We start from the raw sequence: 23,552 nt of genomic DNA on the forward strand, positions 1-23,552 counted from the left end.
GTGGGCTCTGGTATGACAGGTGTCACAATACAATCTAACAAAGTTGTTTCAAATGAAGTTAAAGACAACTAAGCACTACTAGAGCCATCTTATTGAAAAAACCAAATGAATTTTTTGGCCAATCCAAGATATACTCCAGGGCCATTTAATTTCATGGTGAGACTAGTCAGAGGTGTTCGTGTTTTTCTTTAGCCGTGCTCTGCTACACGGCAGAGGCTTGTAGGAGTTGAACATTTTAAATTAGCCAGGGCTATGGTTTTACCAAGTAAGCCCGATAAAGAGAGAGGGCAAGGAGGCTGCAGATATTTACAAGATGGGTTATGGAGGGAGAGAGCACATCAAGGAAGTAAAGAACAGTTAAAGCGTGTAAGATCAATGGATTGAGAATGGATGTGTTCAACCATCTGATACATCTGACCCACCTCCTCTGTCCCTGCTTCCTGCCCTGTTTAAGGTGGTGGCTGAGAACATTGCCTGCAGCAGAATTCAGCTCTGTCTCTTACAAGATCTCTATTCCATTCCACTCTAATATTTAATTTTGTTTACCCCTGTCCAAAACACATTAATTACTATAGTTTTGTAATGAAAAGTCTTGATGTCCAGTAAGACAAATCTCCAAATAATTTTAAAAAATGAAGATGGAATAGGTTTTCAGGGGGAAAAAAACTGAGAAGATTCATCATCAACCAAAGGAAACATGAAAGACTGTTCTTCCTGTAAAAGGAAAATGAGCCAAGGTAGTGGCTCTGATATGTAAGAAAAAATAAATGGCAAGAAAACAATAAGCATGGAGATAAATCTAAATGAACATCAACTCTATAAAGTAATAATAGCATTATAACAGCCATAAATAGAGAAAATTAAAGCACTGTGCATGACAACAATAATATTTAAGTCAGGTGGATAAATGATGTTTGAGGGATTTAAAATCTTTGCATTGCCCTAGAAGAGGAAAAAGTACCAGTGATTAGTCAAAAGTACATGTCGTGACCTCTAGAAAGGAGTAAACAATTACATAGGTAGTAAAAGAATATATACTTAATAAGCTAAGAGAGGAAACCTAAAATTCCATTTAGGAATGGAATTTTAGGAAACCTAAAATTCCATTTTAGCTCAATGGAATAGAAATATTCCATTGAGCTAAAAAAAAAAGGCAAAAGTTAAGATTATAAAGGAAAGATAGCACTGATGGAAGAAATAGAAAAAGTAAGATGACACAGTGGTGGAAGGACATTCACTCTATGTCAGTGAGAACAAACGAGTAGCTCAGTATCCCAACACAAAGAGAAGGCTAAGCTTTCTAACAGCCCGAATGCCATCGGGAAACCCAGTGTGGCTTAAGTATTGCGTTCGAATAAAGAAACAGCCCGGCAGGACGCACCATGTAGAGTTGCTTCATTGTTGTCAAACGGATATAAAAAGAGCCCTTGGATTTGTCTCTAACATGGAAAACACACAAACATAAGCATGTGTGTGGGCATGGCTCCTCTCCCTCCACCTGACCAGACTGTCTTCCTCTGCCCTCAGACGCAGAACGCGTAAACACCTCTTTGAGGGGCATCTCTGTGAATTGACTTAGACAGGTAGGCAAGCATGTCCTATGTCTGGGTGCTTTTCGTTCATTTTTGCTTTTGGCTCAGAGCTTCCTACTTCCTCAAGTATTGGCCTTTTTACCCCCCAGGACTTCCTTTATAGGAACTGTAGAGGCTGTCATCCCCTCAAAGGCCCTGAGTTTTATAATGTCCCCCAGTCACCACCAAGCCTTCTTTCAAACTAAACAATTGCAATTGCTTCATTCCCAGAGTGTCTTTAGTCCCTAGTGATGTGACTACCTGTTCAGCTCCTGAAGCGGAGGGATTCTGGGTGATCAAAGAGAATCCTCATGGTGCTGGTGGACCAGATAAAGGGAAAAATATTTTGAGGAAGAATACTTAAGTAAATCCATTTCTATCACATGATTCCAGAACATGCTATAGTTTCAATCAGTTGCCAGCATACTCACATTCTTGAAGTCAAGTTCTGCCTAGCTCAAGGTTCACAAGCAGAGCAGATGGAGAAAAGTGGCACATTTGAGAGAGAGTGGCAGAGCTGCTGGCTCCTATTCCAGTCTTTCCTCATCAGCCTGTTCTGATCTTTTAACTATCGTTCTAGCTACCATTTATTAGGTGCCTCCTATGCGCTGGGGGCACTTTACACACATTGTATCCAATCCTAATAACACCCCTGTTTTTCAGACTCGACCAAGAATTAAATACAGTGCCAAAAGGCAGACAGCTAGAGAATGGCAGAGGTGAGATCCATGCCAGGGTCTGCCCCACAACACCTGCTCTTACACCACTCTCTGCTTTAAGGTTTTCTGGAAACCCAGGAAAGCCTTGGGGTGACTTCTGTGTTCGCCAGAGAGAGCAGGAGCAAGGACCAGCAAGCAATCCTGCTCCCTGATGAGGATGGAAAGCCGTATTTGTTGAACGCCTACTATGTTTTGGGCACAGTTCTAGTTTGGGTTTTTTTTTTAACTTCTTAATTCATTTATTCCTCACAGTAACCTAATACCTATGAGGAAACTGGGGCCTTTGGAAGTGAACTAAGTGTCCAAGGTCACATAGTTCATAAGATGTGAAGGTCTGAGTTTGAATCCCACTGGCTTCAAAGCCTCGATAAACTTATTGCTCGATGTTTTAGACCCTTCCTTTTTCAGCTGAGGGCAGAGAAATTATTCAGAAAGGACAAGAAAACTATACAGGGGACTCAAGTGGGCTCTAGGTGTAGAGACGCCTAGAGTGTAGGGAAAAGTCCAAGATCAGAGCAGGAAACCAGTGGGGGTGGGGGCCACTGGGGACTGGACCCTGGTCTGGATGGTGCAGCCTCAGGCAGGACTTAACCTCTGGGCATCAGTTTCTTGTAAAAAAGAAGAAGAAGAAGAAAAGAAAAGGCGTGTTTTGAATCAGGGTATCTCTAAAGTCCCTTCCCATTCTGAAGTTCTGTCTAAGTATTGAGAGGGCACCGACAACGTCCCATAACACGGTGCTTCGGAGCCATCCCTGGAGATGGTAGGGTTCCTTGCTAGCGGGACCAGACCTGGGGAATGAAGAAATGGGAAGAGTCTAGTGCTCTCTCTAGGTCCTCGCCCCCCGCCCCCCTGTGGTTGTCGAGCCTCTTGGAAGTGTCCCCACTTCGGTTTGACAAGAAAACTGAGCTCCGAGAGAGAGTAACAGTCACTTTGCAGGGCTCCGGTGGCCCGCAGGCGCGGCTCGCCGAGCACCCCGCGGCACCAGACTGATCGTGGGCCACAGCTGGCGCGCGGGCCGCGGCTGGCGGCTCGCCCGGGTGGGCGGTGGCCACGCGGGCGCTCCCGCCGGCAAGGGGGCGCGCTGGGCCCCTTGCCCGAGCCTGGCCCGCGGAGCCAGCGCTGCGGGCAGCGGGAGCTGCTCCTGCGGGCCGGGGCCCTAGCCCCGCGGCAGCGGGGAGGCGTAGCTGGGCCCCTACTCGCGCCGGGGGGCGGGGGCGAAGTTGCTCGAGCAAAGTCCAGGCACCTGGTCGCAGTGCCCGCGCCCAGCGGCTCGGCCAGACACGCGCGAGGTCCGAGGTGAGGGAGGCCCTGGCGCACCGGGAACCCCAGGACCTCCACCCGGCGCCCGGACCCCACGACTCCTGCGTCCGGCTGGAACCCCTCGAGCGAGCGGGGGCTGCGAGGAGGCTGGTTGTCCTCCTTGAGCTGAGGCGGGTGCATTTGGATCTGAAGGTGTGGTTTCTTCCCAGGCTGTGATGGATCTTGAGGCGGGGACGAACGGAACAGTCCCGGGCCCCAGGAGAGCAGAAGGGGACTTTGAACTGAGCGGCAGCAGGTACTTCACCAGCAGCCCCCGCTTTTCTGTTACGCGTGAATCGGCGGGGGCCACATTCGGTCTTGGGAAGAAGTTGAGAAAATCTGTTTCATGCCTTTAGCCTTTGTTTTGGAGCTGCTTTGGAGGGTCTTTTCTGAGGTTCTGACCTTCCTTTCTCAAAGAATGTCAACGCAGTTCCTCTTGCAACAGGCTCGGGAAGAAGAGGCTGTCTTTAAAAAAGTGCCCGTTTCCCTTTGTGCAGGGTGATTCGATGAATATCAGCGTTGTATAATCTTCCTTATATTATATAACTCTAAACTTTTACAAACAACTTTCAAAAACACCATCTTATTTTTTCCTGCTTATAGACAACTGCTGTTGATGGTTGTGCTTTTAGAACAAGGGCAGTGAAGCAAAATCTCCCTTCTCCCCCTCCCTGTTCCTCTTCCTCCTAGTCTTACCCCTCCCCCCCGCCCACCCCCGGGCGGTTCCGTAAGTCCTGGCTCGGTCCTTGAGGTGGGGAGGGGGGCCTTGGGCAGCCTCATTCTTCCGTAATCTACGCTTCCAAATTAGTTTTTGTTCCAATACAAGGGGAGAGCTCAACGCTTCCTTTGCTTGAGCGTCTTTCTCCCACGAAGGCTCTTTGGTTCCCGTGGGACCTTCATAAGTGCGCTTCACAGGCCTTAGTAGGGGCAGAAGCGACCCGTCAGTGGTGTGTTGTCTTTGTTTCCTCTTTTACTGTGGGAACAGTGAATCATTTTCGCCTTTAGCCTCAAATAGTTTATGAGGCTGTTATGGTCTCCGAGTTCACACCAGGCCATCCAGAACTGACTGACCTGTGTCATGGAGTAATCACCCAGAGGGACGAATTTATCAAGTTCTGTAGTGTGTCTTCAAGCTGCAAGGCCTGATTAGCCAACTGAAGCGTGCCTATCTTGTGTTTAAACCGAAGCATTATCCTAGTCTGTTAACTCCTTACGGTGATATTGTTCTGTCACTTCTGGGTACCATGCCACTCATTCAGAGAAAATTTAGCTTGCCATATAGAATTGGAAACCAGGAGATGGTAGTATTTCTACCAGGAAGATGTGGTATTCATCAACTGGGAATTTAGTCTGGGATTGAATGTGACTCTATAAATAGATGGCATTTTCACCAGGAAGGCTATTTATGCATTGCCTTGGCTGAGCATTTGATGAGCCCACAAAGGAGCTGCCCCTGCAATGACAATAACAAAAATGCAGTCACACTCCAGAACCGAGAAGTCCTCAGAGGTGGAGCTCAGCCTTGTGTTGGAAAGAAGAAAGCAGTTCAGAAGAGATGTACTCAAAGTTAAGAATACAGTAAGCCTGAAGGATTATGAAATTAAATATAATGAGGCTAATTTTTATAAAAAGCAGACCAAAGCTTGTACATTCAGAGGACATTGAGCTCACCTCGCTTATGTGGGGCACACTGAAACTTAGTTATATGTTCATTCCACTCGTGCTGCTGTTGCCTGTAGCACGTTCTTTTAAATATATTTAGTGGTAGGTGCCTGTTCTTTGACTTTAGAAAATGTCCTAAATAATTTGGGATCAAGTTTAATGAGTCAGTTTTATCACCTAGTTGGAAAATTAAGCTAAATAAATGCATTTTAGGTTAAAAAAAATCTGTCCTCATGGAATTTACACTTTTGTATGGTAGACAGGCGTTGATAATACACATGCTAAATAAGTATACTACAGAAAATGCTAGAAGATATTGAATGCTATGGACAAACACTAATCAAGGCTAAGAAAATCAGAATGCAAGGAGGAAGTAGTTTGCAATTTTAAATAGGGTGGTCAAGGTAGGTGTTATTTAGGAGGCAATATCTGAACACATATATGAAAGAAATGAGAGGAGAGAGCAGTGTGGGTGCATTCCTGGCAACAGGCATCTGACAATGTGAAGAACCTGCAATAGGAAACTGAATGATGCGTGCATAGAACAGCAGAGGCTAGGGCAGCTGGAGCAGCGGAAGCAGAGGTGGAAGTCGGAAATGTGGTCAGAGCGGGAATGAGGAAACAGACTGTGTACAGCCCTGGAGGCCAAGGTAGGATTTTGGATTTTACACTTGAGAAAAATGGGAGCCATTGTAGGCTTCTAAGCAGAGGAGCAGCATGATGTGTCTTGAGTTTTGAAACAATCGCTCTGGCTGCTGAGTTGAGGACAGACTAACGTGGTGTAAGTGGAAGCAGAGAGAGTAGGCCAGCATTCTCCTGGGCTAATGGGGTAGCAATAAAAGTGGAGAGCACTGGTCGAATTCCAGATGTATTTTGCATGTAGAGCAAACAAGATTTCCTGACACCACTCCCCACAACGCTTCAGAAGAGTGGTCTTTACTATTTTTAGAATAACTTTTTTAGTCAAAGAAGAACTTACAGCAGCCCCCCTTTATCCACAGGGCATGTGTTCCATGACCCTCCGGTGGATGCCTGAGACCTCGATAGTGCTAAACTCAATATATGCATTTTTTTTCTAAATGTACACACCTATGATAAAGTTTAATTTATAAATTAGGTGCTGTAAAAGCATAATGACTGTAACTAATAATCAAATAGAACAATTATAACCATATACTGGAATAAAAGTTATACAGAGTGGGACAAAAGTAGGTTTACAGTTGTTTGTATGGAAAATAATATAATAATAATAATACAAGAATGAGCTCTGTTTTGAGTACTTAAAACTATAAATCTACTTTTGCCCCCACTGTATAAATGATACCTCTCTTTCTGTCAAAATATCTTATTGTACTGGTATTCACCTTTTCTCTTCTTGTGATGATGTGAGGTGATAAAACGCCTATCCATCAAAAACTATCACCTTTTCACTTAAAGGAAGCACTTTATGGCTTTTCTCTGGCATGTCCGAATTGCCAACATCAGTACTCTTGCATATTGGAGCTATTATTAAGTAAAATAAGGGTTACTCACACACAAGCACTGTGATACCATGGCAGTCGATTTGATAACTAAGATGGCCACTGAGTGACTAAAAGGTGGGTGACATATACAGGGCCCGGCAGAAGTAGTGCCACTCACTCAGTGAGGTCGGTAGGTACGTGAATGTCTCACACGAGCAATTTGAACATATCACCTAAAATGTCATATGGTGTGGTTGAGTGTGATATTGTTATGTTATGGAATTACATGCCTATGATTTTGTAATAGAAGATTTTTATGTAACGAAATCAAGGCGTTATTTGTGCCAGACCCTGTACAGCATAGATATGCAGGGGTGATTCACATCTAGGGCAGGGTGCAGCAGGGGAGCATGAGAGTCCAGCACAATACTCAGAATGGCACACAATTTAAAACTTATGAATTGGTTATTTCTGGAACTTTCCATTTAATGTTTTCAGTGCACAGTTGACTGTGAGTAACTGAAACGGGGCAAAGCAAAACCGTGGGTGGGGAAGGGCGGTTACTGGAACTGATTTGGTAGACTTCGCTGACACCGTCCCCCTCCCTCTGGGTGTGAGCTCTCTGTGAGGCAGGTGACTGGTTCTCATTTACCCAGATATTCCTGTAGCACCCTGGACAGTTACCTGAGTTACTAAGCGTTTGCCTTCAAGTATTTGTTAAACTGGGTAATGTTGACAATTTGTGGACATCACTGTTTTATATTTGAAATATTATAATAGTTGAATAGTATAACTACTTAAATTTATATTCACTCGACTGGGAAACATTTGGTAACAGTTCTAAATTCACACAGTTATATATTTTTTTCAGCAGCCAAGACAGGAAAAAAATGAAGAAAGTGAATTTGATTGGACCATTAACATTGGTAAGCTATGAAATAAAATGTGATGATTCTCTGCTTCATTCAGATTTGGTGTCTTTAACCGGTAGTGATGGAGCCAGTGCTTCATGATTGTCTGCAGACGATAACAGGTTTTCCTTGCTGCACCTGTGCTGTCCTCAGCTGGCTCATTGTAGCCATGGCAAAAAGGTGGGCAAAAAGGCACCGAAGCACCCCAGTCTCCAGCAGCCGTGCGGATTTCTCCCGGCACCACAGAGCCCCTATTCATTCTCTTCTCCCTCGTCCTCATGATGTTCCGGGAACAGTGTTTTTTTTTTCCCCCCTTCAATTTAGTGCTTTAGTGAATGAATTGTAAAATTAGATCTGGCTTTCATGCATGGGTTTGCCTCTTATGGAAAATAAAGTACACCACATAGAGTAGGAACATGGAAAATTTTATGTGAATTTAAAAGTTAAAATTTAAATGAAGTTCACATGTCATCTTTTTCAGACTCTGAATAGATAATAAGTTTTGTCCTGAAAGGGATTCAGGACAAAATCTAGGTTTACTTAGGATATTGCTATGAAATTTATATAATTTCAAATTTAAGCTTAAAGACAAAAATTTTTATTCAGTAATTTGAAAAGCATTTAAAACATTCTTCAATTTTGTGTAAATGTTCAGGAAAGAGAGCATCACGGGGTGACCTCAGCCTTGTTTGTAACTGTAGCCAGTGGCCCCAAGTGCTCCATCTCCCTTCCCCAGCAACTGCTGAATTGAACCTTGTGGACACAGGTCCCTTTTGTGGTAATTTTAGGCACTCTTCTCCATTTACTCTTGACTTTACCTCCTCCCCCTGTTTCGTTCCAAGCTCCATCTGGTTCTGACACTTTGTTGGCACTCTCGGTTGCTCTGTGTGTTAGATGATGGACTTTGTTTTGCCTTCTCTCACTGAATTTCTGGAACTCTCTGAAAACAGCTTGCACATATCTCCCCTCCCTTCCATGTGTGTCTGACTCAGCGTTAGCTCTCAAGGACCCCATTCTGTGAAGTCCGACTCATCATCCATTCTCCCGATGATGTTGCTTGTCCCTGAAAGGGGTTGGGTGACCTGAGGGAAATGGTTAGAGGAAAAAGAATTAAAAAGGGGGAGAAGCCAAGGGACAGAAGGGAAGGTATAGAAATGGAAAGACAAGACAATGAAAATGTAGTCTGAAATGCATAAGAAGAAAGAGAAACAAAGAGCCATAGAATGGTTGATCAAAAATGAGGAGAAAAAGTGAGAAACTGGAGAGGACTGCATAGACAATGAGGAAAAAGTCTTTGGGACATTATGGCACGGATCAGGTGCTTAGTTCTTGGCTGTTGAGCACTCTACTGGGACAAAGGGTATCACGCCTCTAAGTGATAGTACTAAGTACATTTTCCATGGGTAGTACTAAGACCAAGATCCTTGGTGTAGCCCACAGCCTTTCTCCTTCTCTCTAATGGCATCTCCCACTCTCTGTGCTGAGCACTTCAGGAATTCCACCCCATGGAGCTACCTGAGCACTTCACACACCTTCTAGTCACCTTGCTGTTCTAAATCTAAACATTCCCTATTTCCTCTGCATTCCCAGTTCTTCTTCAGCTACCCCTCCCCATCCTTCATGATGCTGTAACGAACATCATCTCCATGAGCAAGACTTTTCTGAAGTACACAGATAGGCACTCGATAATGTTTGCTGCTCTTCACTACCGAGCTATCCATCAGTAGCTAACTTAAATCTCTTAAAGGGACCTTATCCTCAAAACTCAGAGGGTCTACTTCCCTGCTATTTGTAATTCTCCCCCTGAAATATTCTGAATGACATTTTAGAGGATGTGGTGTGTATGTGTGTACTCCTAGCTGTTCTTAATTCACTACCTCAGGAGTTCTGGAAGTAGAACTAAACCTTTATTCCTTCTGCTTCCATTCCAGTCATTCAACCAAATAAGATTGGTTAAACAGAGTCAGATTGATTTCTTCACAGAACACAAAACAAATAGAATCATAAAATTGATCTGTCACTGATTTGGATTGAAAGTCTCCTTCTTCCCCATTACATTTATTTGCAACTACTACAAATGTACTGACCTTAAATAAAAATCCAAAGAACATGTAACTAGAAAAGATAAATTCTGTCCCATAAGGTAAGATAAATATTATTTTATTTCTTTTTTTTTCAGTTTCGATACTCTGACTGGCAGGATAAATTATTTATGTCCCTGGGCACAGTCATGGCCATAGCTCACGGATCAGGCCTGCCCCTCATGATGATAGTATTTGGAGAAATGACAGACAAATTTGTTAATACTGTAGGAAACATCTCCTTTCCAGGTAAGCATTTCTCTACTTTCTTTTTTTTTTTAATGCATAGTACTCCTTTAACTAGGTGAAGGATTGAAAATTGATTTTGCTATTTGCTGTGTACTTGTTTAATGATTTAGACATCTGGGTGACTTTAGATGTCACAGAAGTTGTAAAACCTCAGAAAATTCCTCAAACACTCATTTAGATTTCAAGAAATAGTTGTGTGCTGTTTGAGAGGATAAGGAAAGATACAGAAAGCTTTGTGAAGAAGGGAAGCCCCTGTATTTGAGGACAGTGGGACAGTATCAGAGTGTCTCTCCATAGCATCCATCCCATTAGTGACTGCTGGTGAAGTTTAGAGTACACCGGATAGCATGGCTGTACTTGTTAGCTGTGCTCAGTTTACAGCTGTTTCTGCCTTTCTTTGTTCTCTCCCCCTCCCTTTTTGTTAAAATGATAGCCATTTTCTGTGTCTAATTTTTGGATCAACCAGGTGGGCTGAAACTCGATAGAACACTTCACTAAAGAGGGAACAGATTTAACATGAGAATGATGTGGTTTGAAACGCACCCAAATAACTCTAATTACTGAAGCCAGAGGAGACCCGTAAGTTAATGTCTCCTAAAGAGGGGCTGTGCCAACAGCACTGGAGGTTCCAGTGGACATGGTTATTTTCATATTAGCCCAACTCTGCTTAGAAAGGAAGAGTTCCATGCTTTGTACCAAGCCTGAGTCTTAGCTCCCCCATCCCCCAAGAGACCTTGTGGGCACTAGACTGGAGAAGCCTGAATGGAGCTTTATTGGTTCACAGACAGTGGAATATAAGGAAAAATACCAATAAAGGAAAGGTAGCTTTCATAGCAAAGATACCTGAGAAAAAGTGGACCCTGTCATTTAGATTACACTCAGTAAGAGTCCTCAGTGTTCAGTGATTGAGCCCCACATATTTGGTTAGCACTGTAGGACTTAAGTGTAATTACTTAAGAAAATTTGATTGCTTGAGTTACATAAATGGACCTACTTACATAAATATTGATAAACATTTATGCCTTTTAGAAAGTAAAAGCATGCTTTGAATTAAAAGAAAGTCTCCTACAATGCTAGTTTATTTATTCTCAAGTACTGTTGTCTCTGAGAAGAACCCCTAATACTAATCTTTTATTGTATTCATATCTACCAGGTCCTATTTCACTTAACCCTCATAAGAACAATCCTGCACAATAGGTAATATTATCCTCTGTGACATATGAGGAAACTGAGGCTTAGAGGGGATCCATAACTTGTCCAAAGTTACATAGCTGGTGAACGTTAGGACAGAATTCAAATCAGGTCTTCTACCATTCAAACCACACTCATCATGACCATATAAATATATTTGATTGCTAATGTAAATATTTTCCTGCTCAAAAACAAATATGCTTGGGAAAGTTAAATGGATTACTTATGTTTAACCAGTGACCAAAATTTTAATATAAATACCATAAAGGTAAAATTGGAGTAACATAGGATAGTTTTAAAAGTCTTCAAGCAAATGAGGGGTAGGAATTTTCTATTGGTTTTCTTTTTACTTTTTAGAGACTCTATAGGTCTATTATGCATTGATTATATATGCATAAAGCAAAATGATGCCCATATTCAGATGCACCAATCAAAAATTGATTTCAATTCAGGATTTTAAAAATCAGATTAACAGATGAATGGATAAACAAAATATTGTATATCATACAGTGGAATAATATTCAGCCTTAAAGAGGAAGGAAATCCCAACACATGTTACAACATGAATGAACCTCAAGGACATGATGCTGAGTGAAATAAGCCAGGTACAAAGAGACACATACTGTATAGGTCTACTTATATGAGGTATGCAGAGTAGTCAAATTCATAGAGACAGAAAGTGGAACCATAGTGGTGGGTTACTAGGCACTGGGGGGGAAGAGGAAATGGGGAGCTGTTGTTTGAGTTTCAGTTTTGAAACACGAAAAAGCTCTAGAGTGTAACTGTACAACAATATGAATATACTTAACACTACTGAACTGCACACTTAAAGATGGTTAAGATGGTAAATTTTATGTGATGTATATTTTATCACAACTAAACTTTTTTAAAAAATCACTTATCACAGATAAATTAGCATTTGTACCAATTTTACTAGCCTTGTTTTTAGAATACCAGAATAATTCTACAACTTCCTTATTTGGAGTAGTTTGCTTGTTTTTTATTTGTTTCTAATTACGCAACTGAATGGCTTTGAAGCTGGATGTGGCAGACAGGTGCCATGTACTGTGCCCAGGGCCAAATTCAAGGTCTCTTTGGGGGAATGTCACAAGCAACTCACTTACAGACCTGTGATTGCTGGAGTACTAAACTCACCAGAGTTGCCAACTTATTTTCTGTAGCCTCCAAATTGTATGACCCTTGGTTTTTGATAGCCACGTTTGTTGTTGACTATCTTGGAGGATTTGGAATGGGAAGTCCCTTCAATGTTACTAATTTCTAATGTCCACTCTTTTGCAGTTTATAAAAGTAATATTCTTATAACTCTTTAGAGAAAGTGAAACCTTTAAATTTCATACTCACTCTTAATCCAGAGAGATCATTGGCATGTTTAGAGCTGCAGAGGGTAGCAGCAGTCATGGAAGCTGAGAGAAGACAGAGTACTTAGCTGTACTTAGCTGAGCTCCCTAGCCCATCTTGTAGAGATCATGGTTATTTAGAGTCCACTCTTCAGAACTATTGGATTCTTGGACAGCTAAATGAGAAGGGAATATTAGAAGAAAAAACAGTTTAAATTATAAGAGGGTCTGACAATGATTTATTGTGAAGAGAACCTATCCTTGTCAACAGAACAAAGCCACTCCCTGACAAGGTCATCCCCTCACAATGACTCAGTTGTGCAGAAACTATGCATAATACATTCTGCATCCAAAACCTTAAGGACAGAGTTATAAAAAACAGTTTTTCTGCAGAGTATCAAGAACTTGATATATTTTATGGCAAGTCTCTGTGACTGTAATGATCTAGGATATTCTGTGGGGAAATTGATAAACAGTGCATGTCCTTGCTTGTCTTAGGATTGAGAGGAAAAGGCATTGTGAGCCCCCTATTACCTTATTTAGCGGCCCATGCTGCCTAAGCTCCCAGATCGGACTCCACCTCATTGTTTTGTGCTGAGTATTTCCTTATTTTAAAATATTTTATTTATTTATTTTTAGAGAGGGAAGGGTGGGAGAAAGAGAGACAGAGAGAGAGAAACATCAATGTGTGGTTGCTGGGGGCTGTGGCCTGCAACCCAGGTATGTGGCCTGACTGGGAATCGAACTTGCGACACTTTGGTTCACAGCCCGCGCTCAATCCACTGAGCTACGCCAGCCAGGGGGCTGAGTATTTCTATATGACAAAAGAAATTTTAGACAGGATTGAGGAAGACATTGACTGACTTTGAGACTCAAACGTGACAATCCAGCGCTGCTCCCTGTGTAATGTCTCCTTAAGTAATCCTTCAAATATACCATTATTATTCATACCTTTCACCCACCAGCTGTATGACCTTGGGAAAGTCGCTTAACCTCTATAATTCTTACCGTTCTCATGTTCTCATCTTTGAAAGGTAATCATAGATTTACTGATAGAATTAAATGAGACGATTTGCATAAAGTATTAAATAAGATGATTTAAGTAAAGTGTCTGGAACATAGTAAATCACCAATAAATATTGGGGAAAACTAGCTGTGAGAAATGGGAAATGACACAACTACTATAAAATTATGCTTAATAATCTATAAATGGGATGCATTCTCTGGGAGCTCTCTGAAGTGAATAGGCAGCTTCAAGGATTCCCCCATTGCCTTGTTATGAGAGGCATTCAGGCAGGTGAGAGTGGGACTTCTCCATCTTGGCACATTAGAATGAAGCTGAGGCATTTTTAGAAATATGTCTACATTCAGTCAAAGGTTCTAATTTATGGTGTTGGGTGCAGCCTGGATATCTGTGCTTTTTCAGGCTCCCCATGTGATTCTAACAGGCAGATAGCATTAAGATTACTTAATTTCTGGAGATTGTTAATACTGGAGCAGAAGTAGCATCTGAGAAGAGCAGTATTACACCCTTTCCAGGTCTAGAATTCCACAAATGGTCTAGATCTAGAACACCAGCTCTAGAACCCCATATTTCCAGATCTGGAAGTCCAGGTCTAGAGTCCCAGCAACACATTTGTCTTACCTTTGTCCCCAGGCAGCAGAAATTGGTTTCCAGGGGGTTCTGAAGCTCCTGGGGTTACTAACCCAGAACTAGGTTAGTTGGCCTGGGACTTTTAGAAAGGAGCAGGTCAAGTTTGGAATACCCATAAATTCTTATTTCCTAGGAGGAAAGATCAATCTGAAATATGATATCCTCACTGAGAGAATTTAGAAGTCTGAGGTAGGTATAGGAGGAGAGTAAAACTCATTTAATTAAGATTTCACCTGGTTTCTAAGTTCAAGGAAAAACTAGCCCTGTACACATCAATCTTGAGGTTTCCCAAGGTTTTGAACAATGATTTCTACAAATAACCACAGCTTTAGGATAGCTTGTCTGCCTCTAATTCCAAACAGTTCCAATTTGGCATATCAGAGGTACATATTTAAGAACTCAGGAAGGAAATGAACACACAGAATTCAACTGATAAGAACAGAAGTAAAATAGTGTTTGGTTCCTCAAAGATCTGATAGCTGAGAAAGGCTAGATTAATAAGCACTTTACTGTGAGCATCAGCAGAAATTACAATCTGGAGGGAAAATTATGCCCGGCAATTTATCCTTATAGTATTTTAAGTTTTAAATCAATTTCAACCTTATCTCCCTTTGAAAGAAGATAAGGAAGTTACACAGCACTGGAAAACAGGACCTCTGGGTTATTTACACATGATAAAGGAAGAAAGATAAACTAGTTTCTCTCCTCGCACCACAGTGAATGGGAAATACCTACCTGTGGTATGTTTTTTCACCAATACCTCAGTGATACTTCATCCTATTATTCTGTAAATGTAGTAGACATGGGCTGTTTCCTTTTTATTTTTTCACTTTGTGTTTTTTAGAAAGCTGAAAGTAAGTGATTACCACATGAATCAATCAGTATAGTATAGTGTTAGAAGCCTTACAGTACAGTATTAAGACTTTCAGGCTTTTGCTGGCTGTGTGACTTTGGTAAGTTATGTTATCTCGCTGTGCCTCAATTTCCTTATCTGTAAAAATGGGGGTTTCTAAAACAGCCCTACCTCATAGGGTTGTTGTGAAAATTAAATGAATTAATACATGTATTGTAAAGCATTCAGAACAGAGCCTGGCATATAATAAATACTAAACAAATGCTAGCTGTAATGAAAACCAGGAAAAGCACACTGATATTTTTATTAAATCACCATATTTTTCGACCTATAAGATGCATTTCCCCAATGAAATTTGGGAGGAATAATGGTTGTTAATGCTGCTGTTGAGTTCTGTTTACATTTACATTGGTGAAATATTATGTTATTTTTGTTATTAAATATTTTACCACATTTTTTGCTTCAAAAATTTTTCCCTATTTTCCTCTTCTAAAACCTAGGTGTGTCTTATGGTCTGAAAAATATGGTAGCTCAAATTAATAGGTAATATATTTCCTTCCAATTAATACTGCTTTAAAAGCACTGGATAGAGTTTTGCTAGTAAACAAGACTTGAAACTCAGGATGATGACTAATTGCCAGTTACCCACTGACTTGCCTCTGAGCAACTCAGTTATCTTCCTTGTCTTTAATTTTTCTTCCTTTATATTTTCTTTCTTTTCTTCCTTTCTATTACTTAGATCATAAGGAAAACACACAGATATTAAAATAAAATTTACAGAAGCAAGTATCTGTCTAGTGCTTTGAGCCACTAAGAAAAAAAGTGCCCCTTAAGTCCTGTATTTTCTATTCGGATAATGTCTTTTTTCCCCCTCTGCTTTCTGTAGCTCCTCTCTTCTGCCTTAGGAAGCTGCTTGGCTGACCGACAGCATGGGAAAGGAACCGGAGAGAAAGTACCCCCCCCCCCCATCTGGACCCTAGGTGTCCTGCACCTAAACCCACTGGGTTCTTTACTTGAGTAGAGAGAAAAGAGTACTTGAATTTGAAAAGAAAAGAGAAAATATTTTTAAAACCTAGTAATGTCTATTAATAGTTCAAACTTTCAAAAATGTCTTATTTTTGTTTTGTTTTGTTTTTATTTAGTGAATTTTTCATTGTCAATGTTAAATCCAGGCAGAATTCTGGAAGAAGAAATGACTAGGTAATTAGCTAATATATATGTACTCTTTACCTTTTGTTATACTCTTTAACCTATTGTTATCATTTATACCACCTCCAGCCCCGCCATTTAAAGTAAGTTGCATACATCATGGCCCTTTACTAACAGATACTTCAGTGTGGTTCTTAAGAATAGGATATTGTCTTCAAACCCCAGTACTGTTATCAACTTCAGTAAATTTAATATTGTATAGTACTCTGACCTAATCTACCACCTGTATTCCAATTTTGTCAGCTGACCCAATAAAGTCATTAATGGCATTTCTCCCCTACTTTAGCCTTCTTAATGGAAATCTCAAACGCCTGTAACATAATGTTTGTATGTTTACATATCAATTAACACTACTGATATAAATGAGTACCATTCATATATTATGGCAGGCCTGAAAGGCTTATATATGGAGGAAGTTTGTAAAATTTATATAGAAATATATTTGAAAATACTGAAACTGATTTTATTACTATTATTTTTTCCAACACCTCCTCCCCATCTCATTTTCAGCAGTGACCTGCCTCACAATTCATTGGATTATTTCTTTTTGTAAAATTATATTGCTATAATTTTACCATTATGCTATTATGGTTGTCCTGATTTTTCCCCCTTTGACCTATTCCACCCAGCACTCCTCACTCCCTCAGGCAGTCCCCACACTGTTGTTCATGTCCGTGGGTCATGTGTATGTTCTTTGTCTACTCCATTTCCTGTACTGTTCTTTACATCCCCATGGCTATTCTGTAACTACCTATTTGTACTTATTAATCCCCTCACCCCTTCACCCATATCCCCAAACTCCCCTCCCACCTGTCAACCATCAAAATACTCTTGGTATCCATGATTCTGTCTCTGTTCTTCTTTGCTTAGTTTGTTTTTTAGATTCAATTGTTGAAAGATATGTATTTTTTGCCATTTTATTGTTCATAGTTTTGATCTTCTTTTTCTTAAACAAGTTCCTTTAACATTTCATGTAATGGTTTTGTGATGATGAACTCCTTTAGTTTTTTCTCTCTGGGAAGCTCTTTATCTGCCTCTCGATTCTAAGTGACAGCATTGCTGGCTAGAGTAATCTTCGCTGTAGGCCCCTGCTTTTCATGACTTTAAATATATCTTGCCAGTCCCTTCTGGCCTGCAAAGATTCTTTTGAGAAATCAGCTGATAGTCTTAGGAAGATGCCCCTATCAGAAACTAACTTCTTTACCCTGTCAGTAAGCTACTTCTAAGATTCTCTCTTTATCTTTAACCTTTCGCATTTTAATTATGATGTGTCTTGGAGTGGGCCACTTTGCATCCATCTTGTTTGGGACTCTCTGTGCTTCCTGGACTTGCATGTCTATTTCCTTCATCAAATTAGGGAAATTTTCTTTCATTATTTTTAAAAATAGATTTCCAGTTTCTTGCACCTTCTCTCTCCTTCTGGCACCCCTATGATGGGAATGTTGACCCTCTTGAAGTTGCCCCAGAGACTGTTTATACTTTCCTCATTTTTTTATTCTTCTTTCTTCTTGTTGTTCTGATTGGTTGTTTTTTTCTTCCTTACCCTCCAAATCATTGATTTTATTCTTGGCTTCATCCACTCTGCTGTTGTTTCTCTGTAAATTGTTTTTTATTTCAATTAGTGTATTCTTTGTTTCGTACTGGATCTTTTTTATGCTGCTGAGGTCCTCACTAAGTTCCTTGAGCATCCTTATAACCAGTGCTTTGAACTCTGCATCTGATAGATTGCTTATCTCCATTTTGTTCCATTTTTTTTCTGGAGTTTTAATCTGTTCTTTCATTTGGGCCTTGTTTCCTTGTCTCCTCATTTTGGCAGTCTCCCTGTGTTTGCTTCTATATATTAGGTAGAGCTGCTATGACTCCTTGTCTTTGTAGCATGGCCTAATGTAGTAGGTGTCCTGTAGCATCCAGTGGCACAGCCTCCCCTATCACCCAAGCTGGGTACTCAAAGTGTGCCCGTTGTGTGGGCTGAGTACACCTCCTTTTGTAGTTGAGCCTTGGTTACTACAGATCAATGGGAAGGATTTACCCAGGCCAGTCAGCTGCAAGGACTGGCTGTGACCACTTACCACAAACCTCCACCCTCCGTGAAGGATCAGCTGTGCAGGGGCAGGGTGGTGGTGCTCCAGTGTGGTCTGTAGCTGTCCATTGAGTGTCCTGGCCCTGGGGTTTCCCAGGTGGTGCAGGCCAAAGTCAGCCCCAACCTGTGTTTTGCTTGGGGTCACCCTACCTGAACTGTAAAGCAATCAGAGATGGCTGCTACTTGTGCTGGGCTTAGAGATTCCAAAGTGAATACAAGTTGTGAATCTAGGCTGGCTGCTGCTAGTGCTGGCTCACTGAGGCCAGCTGTTGCTTGTTGGATAGGATTTACGAAGTTGTGAAGCACAGCCAAGACCAGCCATTCATGTGGAAAAGCAGCTTGTGTGGGCCTGTAAGTTGGGTGGGGTCGAGTCTCTGGGGATCTATCTCTAAGGCAGGTCAAAGAGTGTTAGCTAGATTGATGGACTCTCAGATATGGCACCAGCTTGCTGGCTCTGTTGGGGGAGGGTTAAGAATAGGGACAATGGCCTATGTTCACCTTGATGCCAGATATTTTAGTTTCCCCTGGTGCCTTTCAAGCTACTGCCTTGGTGCTGGAGCTCAGAGGGAGTGAGTCTGAGTAAGTGAGTTCATATGTGGGTTCTTTAAGAGGAACTGTTTGGGCCTCCAGAAGTTCCTTCCAATGACTCAGTCCCCACTGGTTTTTGCAGCCAGAACTTGTGAAGCTTATCTTCTGGCACTGGGACCCTGGGTTTGGGGGCCTGGTGTGGGGCTGAGACTCCTTGCTCCTGAGATATCCCTTCCGAATTTCTATCTACCATACGTGGGTGTGGGACTGGCTCGTTCCGCATCTTCACCCCTCCTATCAGTCTGGATGGGTGTGGTTCCTTCAATTCCATAGTTATCAGACTTCCATTCAACTTGGTTTCTGATGGTTCTGAGAGACAGTTGTTCTATATTTTACTTGTAATTTTGATGTGGTTGTGTGAAGAGGTGAGCCATGTCTGCCTTTGCTGCTGTCTTGATCAGAAGTCTGAATTTATTATTTTTAAAGATACTCACTTTCCTCTAATTTAGTTAAATCCTCCCTCCAAATTAGTTTGAATTCATGAAATTTTAGCATACTACTTAATTTTTTTTCAAATTCTGCTAAATAAGAAGAGGGCTTTTTTATTCTTTATAGAAACAATATGAGACTTAACTAAGAAACATTCAACATGCTCAATCTGTTTATTCCTATATTTGCAAAATGTTGAATAGTGTAAACTTTCAATACAAGATGTACAAGTCTAGAATATTAATTATGAAAGAAGAATCAAATTGTATCTATAAGTTGTCAATATCAGTTTTAAAATGACTCATTAGCATCACTATTTTTTGCAGTTAGCCACAAAAATTTATCTGGTTTCTTTGGCCCAATTCAAGTAAATCAATTTGCTATCATCTTCTCATAATTTAAGAAAAGAGAAAAGAAATTAATGTATATTTGTTATAATGTTTTACACAATCTCTGTGAGCAGTTCAGTAAATTTACTTATTCCCAATTCTGAAGATTATTCCTGAAAGAGATGAATAAAAGACAGTATATAAAAGAACCTTTCTGTTTGTTTTCCAGATATGCATATTATTACTCAGGATTAGGTGCTGGAGTTCTCGTTGCTGCCTATATACAAGTTTCATTTTGGACTTTGGCAGCAGGCCGACAGATTAGGAAAATTAGGAAAGAGTTTTTTCATGCTGTTCTCCGACAAGAAATAGGCTGGTTTGACGTCAGTGACACCACTGAACTCAACACGCGGCTAACAGAGTAAGTGTATTATTAATGTTACACTTGGGTGAAGAGGTTAGCCACTGTGTGAAAATTTATAGTGGGAGGATTTTAAATGAAAAAGTTACTAGATTAAGTGTTTGATAGTATTGAGAATAGATGATCTGACAGCCATTTCTAGCACTTACAGCCTCCACCACAGTGTATCTTCTTGTGTGTTACTTTCTCTCCTCAGTTATATAGTAGGTTTATTTGAGGACTGAGCTCACATCTTATACACTTGTTTGTCTCTCATGGAGCTTACCACAGGGCCTGACAGATGTTGTATATTCAGTTAAGATGGCTGAATGAATGAATTCATGATTGAATGAATTCACAAAGAGACTTGTCTTAGTAATTGCTGACTCTTCACTTATTCATCAATTTGAGGGCCTGTTACGTGCCAAGCACTGGTCTGGGTGCTTGTGATACACCAGTGACCAAGACAAAGAGTTCTGTCATTTTGTTGCTTATGTTCCATCAGAGGGAGTTAGATGATGGACTTTTTCTCACTGGAGTGTCTGTCAAGGGTGTAGTGAGCAAGCAAAGTCAAAAAGGAGGGAAGGTCAAGGCATTTAGGACCCAGTCAGCCTCAGTCAGAACTTCACTCTGAGTGAAATAGGCAGCGATGGCACATTTTTTCTTCTGAGGAGTAGCTTGTCCAGACTTCCATTTTCAAAAGGTCACCTTGGCTGCCATACTGAGTATAGAGTAGATTGAGAACAGGACCAACGGCGGAAGCAGGGAGCGCTTCCCTGTTACAGCTGTAATGCCCTTCTTTCTAGCTTCTGCTTTTAAACAAATTGACTCATGCTTGAAATGGTAATGCTCCTCTGATAGGGTTAACAAAATTAAATAGAGTCAACTTTAATGGTATTAGCATCCATGTTTTCCTTTGTATAGTATTTACATGGGGAAAATATCACTCCAGAGGCTAAGGCTCTGAAAGAGGCTTGCAGTGCATGAACAAGTCTTACCTGTCTGTCTATGTGTTTGTTGATGTCTGCTTCACCTTTCTGACTGACGACCTCCTGCCTGTAACCACTTAGGTGTGATCTTTTTTAGTGACATCTCCAAAATCAGTGAAGGAATTGGTGACAAGGTTGGAATGTTCTTTCAAGCAGTAGCCACGTTTTTTGCAGGATTCATAGTGGGGTTCATCAGAGGATGGAAGCTCACCCTTGTGATAATGGCCATCAGCCCTATCCTGGGACTCTCTGCAGCTGTGTGGGCCAAGGTGCGTGACACTCGGGGGTCTTCACATGTGCTAACCCACATACACAGAGTTGTCTTTAAGATGCGGGATTCTGGTACTTAGAGTTGTGCAGATCGGTGCTGCATGTCAGGTGAAACCACATTCAGAAGCACATTGTTAGTATGGTGCTTTAATAAGGAAATTTACTTTAAATGTGATTCAAAATATCACAGTTATTACCTGAGTTATAGATTTTTTACACTGCTTTTATTTCTTTGGGTAAATCTTCTGGCATAATAGTTTAAGTTAAATATATGGTTATGTATTTAAGGAAACACACAATTTTAAAATTCCTCCTAACCATTGTGTGAATATAAAAAAAAAATTGGGTTTATTCTATTTATTTTTAATTGTTACCATGATCGTTAAATGGCACTCTGCCAATTTTGCCTGAAAATAAGATACATATAACCGGTTCTACTTCAGCCAACACTGCAGAGTTGAGAGATTTTACTGGCAATTTTTGCTCACTCTGGTGTTGATGATTTACTTAACAAACTACTTGTATCTCTTCTGTTTTGATTCTTCCTCTTGCAACATTTTGTTTAACCATCTTAGTATTCAGTAGAATGCCCATGAGTAGATCTGGAAATATTTTTTCACAGTAATTCAAAATTGTGACACAGTGAAGGGAAGGATGGTCAGTCCTTTCAAAGCAGGAAGATTTTATTTTTATTCATTTTGCAATCAACCAAGAAAAAAGCATAGTATTCGTGGAGCTTGAACTGTTCCCAAAAACACCATTTGGAGAATTGTGCATGGATTTCCTCTTCCTGTGCACTCCTGGGAGCACGTCTCGAAGGCAGATCGGGTCCAGCCTGTGTAGAGGCGGGAGAAGCCACTGCAGCTGGTACATCGAGTGTCCTTTGCTTCAGGTCTTCAGTGTTTAGTACAGGATAGGTTGGGCAGGAAAAAGTGACTTTAAGGGTTGACCAGACTGCCTTTTAACTTTTCTCCCTATACAAAATCACGAATGTTTCTCTTCTGTCCAGATACTCTCGGCATTCAGTGACAAAGAACTAGCCGCATATGCGAAAGCAGGCGCTGTGGCAGAGGAGGCTCTGGGGGCCATCCGGACCGTGATAGCTTTTGGGGGCCAGAACAAAGAGCTGGAAAGGTCAGGAAGGTTCTTTGTCCACTGGTCAAAGAGCCCACTTTCACATTTTGTTTTTATGTTTTGTTGCTCATTCTTTTGTGGTATGTGCTCATCACTTTCCTTTCCCTAATATTAAAACTCCTCCACGCAGGCACCCTTCACTGATGGCTAGAGTTTCATGTCACTCTGAAACAGGGTTCTGACCCTCTTATGTTCCACAGACTCCTTTGGCAGTCTCTCTCCTTAGAATAATGATTTCAAATGCATAAAACAAAATACATAGGATAAGAAAGAAAACTAATGGCATTGAAGTCCAGTTATCATAATGTTTTTAAACTGTGATATAGTAAATATGTGTCTCTCTTGTTGACATATTAGGTAATGAGAGCTAATTATGGTTCTCATAGCTACTGTATTTTAAAGTAAGGATGTGGGTAAGAGATATTTCAAGATGTTTGTGGCAATTATAACATGATATAAAAATGATCTGGGATTTCTATTGGCAACAAAGTCACAATTACTGCTAATTCTACAGTGGTTTGTTGCCTGCATTGATAATAAAAGGAAATGCTAAATTTCAGTTAGTGGTTAGTGATAATAAAGATGTAATTTTTTTCCCCATTCAAGTTCCCAGGTCAAGTATCTCTGCTCTGAAGGAACTTGATACATAAAAAACCTAAATATCAGAACAAAGGCCACTGCCAAAGGGTACTCCCTCCATTTCAGTCAAATGTCCCCAACCAGTTCTCTCTAAATAATAACATCCCCTGATATAGCCAAAGTATAATTCTGTGTAAAGTATTTTCTTTTGCTGTTCTGTGGGATGCCTGATACCCACACTTCTGAAATAGAAATCCTGGACATTCTCCAGCATTAAAAGCCGAGGTTTTCCAGTTTCTTCCATGTCATTTTCTATTTTTCTACCCTCAAGACCTCTCTGAAACCACCGAATTCCTGGTTCTCTAACCTCTCCCTTTTTCTCTCTTACTGCTGCTTCCTGTACACAATAGCCCACACAGGCCACACTAACTCTCAGTTGGACCTCAGGATGTGAGTGTAATCAGTGCTGCTCCATTAGCTGCAGCAAGCAAGCCGCCTAAGTGAAGGTAATTACAGCGTGTCCACCACTGTCAC

The 23,552-nt window shown here is 40.9% G+C and overlaps 1 protein-coding gene across 4 annotated transcripts in view; it reads left to right on the top strand.

Moving 5' to 3' along the window:
- Positions 1-3,386: 3,386 nt before the first annotated feature.
- Positions 3,387-23,552, top strand: part of ABCB4 (ATP binding cassette subfamily B member 4) — a 74,564-nt gene continuing 54,398 nt past the window's right edge. The window contains exons 1-8 of one of the 4 annotated variants that reach the window (XM_028525905.2): positions 3,387-3,586; positions 3,760-3,845; positions 7,586-7,640; positions 9,805-9,955; positions 16,154-16,211; positions 19,876-20,067; positions 21,133-21,304; positions 22,315-22,439. In XM_028525905.2, coding sequence (XP_028381706.1) covers positions 3,766-3,845; positions 7,586-7,640; positions 9,805-9,955; positions 16,154-16,211; positions 19,876-20,067; positions 21,133-21,304; positions 22,315-22,439 — 833 coding nt within the window. In that variant the 5' untranslated portion in view covers positions 3,387-3,586; positions 3,760-3,765. Of the gene's footprint in view, positions 3,587-3,759; positions 3,846-7,585; positions 7,641-9,804; positions 9,956-16,153; positions 16,212-19,875; positions 20,068-21,132; positions 21,305-22,314; positions 22,440-23,552 lie in introns of those variants that run through there. The other 3 variants (XM_036010664.1, XM_036010665.1, XM_036010666.1) reach the window with 3 other exon arrangements.

Source organism: Phyllostomus discolor, chromosome 10 (genome assembly GCF_004126475.2).
Source record: "Phyllostomus discolor isolate MPI-MPIP mPhyDis1 chromosome 10, mPhyDis1.pri.v3, whole genome shotgun sequence".
NCBI lineage: Eukaryota > Metazoa > Chordata > Mammalia > Chiroptera > Phyllostomidae > Phyllostomus > Phyllostomus discolor.